This window comes from Silene latifolia, chromosome 3, assembly GCF_048544455.1.
Source record: "Silene latifolia isolate original U9 population chromosome 3, ASM4854445v1, whole genome shotgun sequence".
NCBI classification, from domain to species: Eukaryota; Viridiplantae; Streptophyta; class Magnoliopsida; order Caryophyllales; family Caryophyllaceae; genus Silene; species Silene latifolia.
This window is the reverse complement of record NC_133528.1, coordinates 143,354,312-143,355,891: the sequence shown is the minus strand read 5'-3', so window position 1 is coordinate 143,355,891 and position 1,580 is coordinate 143,354,312. Positions and strand designations below refer to the sequence as shown.

General features: G+C 37.0%; 1 protein-coding gene across 1 annotated transcript; it reads right to left on the bottom strand.

Moving 5' to 3' along the window:
* Positions 1 to 936: 936 nt before the first annotated feature.
* Positions 937 to 1,344, bottom strand: LOC141649859 (auxin-responsive protein SAUR64-like). Its single transcript, XM_074458532.1, has one exon. It carries the CDS (start codon positions 1,342 to 1,344, stop codon positions 937 to 939), a length of 408 nt encoding a protein of 135 aa, XP_074314633.1.
* Positions 1,345 to 1,580: the final 236 nt, after the last annotated feature.

Here is a 1,580-nt window from a genome sequence, read left to right as displayed (position 1 = left end):
GTTTTGATGAATCGCTGCAATTGTATAGATTCTGGCTGATTTAACTTAGCATGTTCTGATAGCAAGAGAAATCAAAAATTAAAAATTAACCAACAAACAAATTACAAAGAAGAGATGAAAGGGGAACTTACAGATGATTATTAACGTGATTGATGGTGACGGATGATCAATATACTAATAATTAAGATTTAATTGGGGGAATTTGAAAGGGGCAGATTTTGAAAGGGGGGAAGTGAATGAAGAGTTAACAGGTTCATTCACAATTAGAAACACGCGGGGGCAAATCTGTCATTTTACACAGTTTTTCACCTGAAAATGGGATGGGGTGTAATTTTTAACCGAGCTATTAACTTGGGTGTAATTTAAAAAAAAAAATTGACGTGGGAGTAAATGTAAAAAAGTGCATTTGGCGTGGGTGTAATTGATAATTTACTCTAATATTAATATTCCTAATATAATATTCTACGGGTAATGCTACTCACAAAACGGATAGGGGGACAAGGTGGAGCACCCCATGTGCTTCCCTCTCTCCTCTAGTTGCACATGGTTTTGTTCTAAGCATGTTTTCGGGTAAGGCGGTAAGACCTACATACTCTAAACAACCACCACAAATACACTCTTCGTCTCTTCGACAAGTCAGAAAGACATATGTTGCTGCTTGGTTTAATACTTTAATGGAAGTGTAAATATGTAATTAGCAAGATACTGTAAGTAGAAAAGTACAGTAACTGTTGATAAATCTTGTAGAGCACATTATAAGACTTGTGATTTTTTCATTAGGTTTCCACATGGTAGAACGATGTCGTATGGTTCCTTATTATGACTGTTTTAAAAGAGTAAACATATCAGATGATTTATAGTCACAAAGTGAGGAAAATTCTAATTCCTAGGTAAAACTACATCTGCTATGTACAGAAGAAAGGAACAAATAATGTCTTAGAAACTCGAGATGAGCAAATGTTGTTCCCTATTTTGCTGTTGATGTTCAGCTATGGACGAGTATCTACAGCTCGCCAAAGACGCAATCAGTGCTTTCTCCAAGTCCTTCGCTACATACTTTTGGATCATAGAGATGATGTACTCCAACAAACTTGAATCACACGGCAAGGTAATTGGCACCGAAGCAGCTATGCCGAATTCTTCCTCTGCCATTCTTAATAGTTCTCTGAAAATATCAGTCTCTAGATACGCCAAGGGAATCATGAATCGTCTTCCATCAGTTGTGTATACAACAAAATGACCTTCATCGGTCACTGGTCTTCGCCAAGAAACCCTCTTCCTGCTAGCAATCGCTATTCTCTGCCACTTCCTTGCCATCTTGATGAGCTTCTTTGTACTTATCATTTTTGAAAATTTTAATTTGCGATAAAGAGATATACTTCCGAAGAATAGAAAGTGTAGAAAATTTTTGAGATTAGGTGAGTTATGAAATTTGGATAAAAGGGCTATAGGCTTTTATAGGTCCAAGCTGAAAACATGTAACATTAATGTAACAACCTTGTTGTCCTCCTTCGGAGGCAGGCCCATGTGGATGTTCATTTCATCATTTAGAGTAATTCACTGGCAATGCTTCCTTGCTG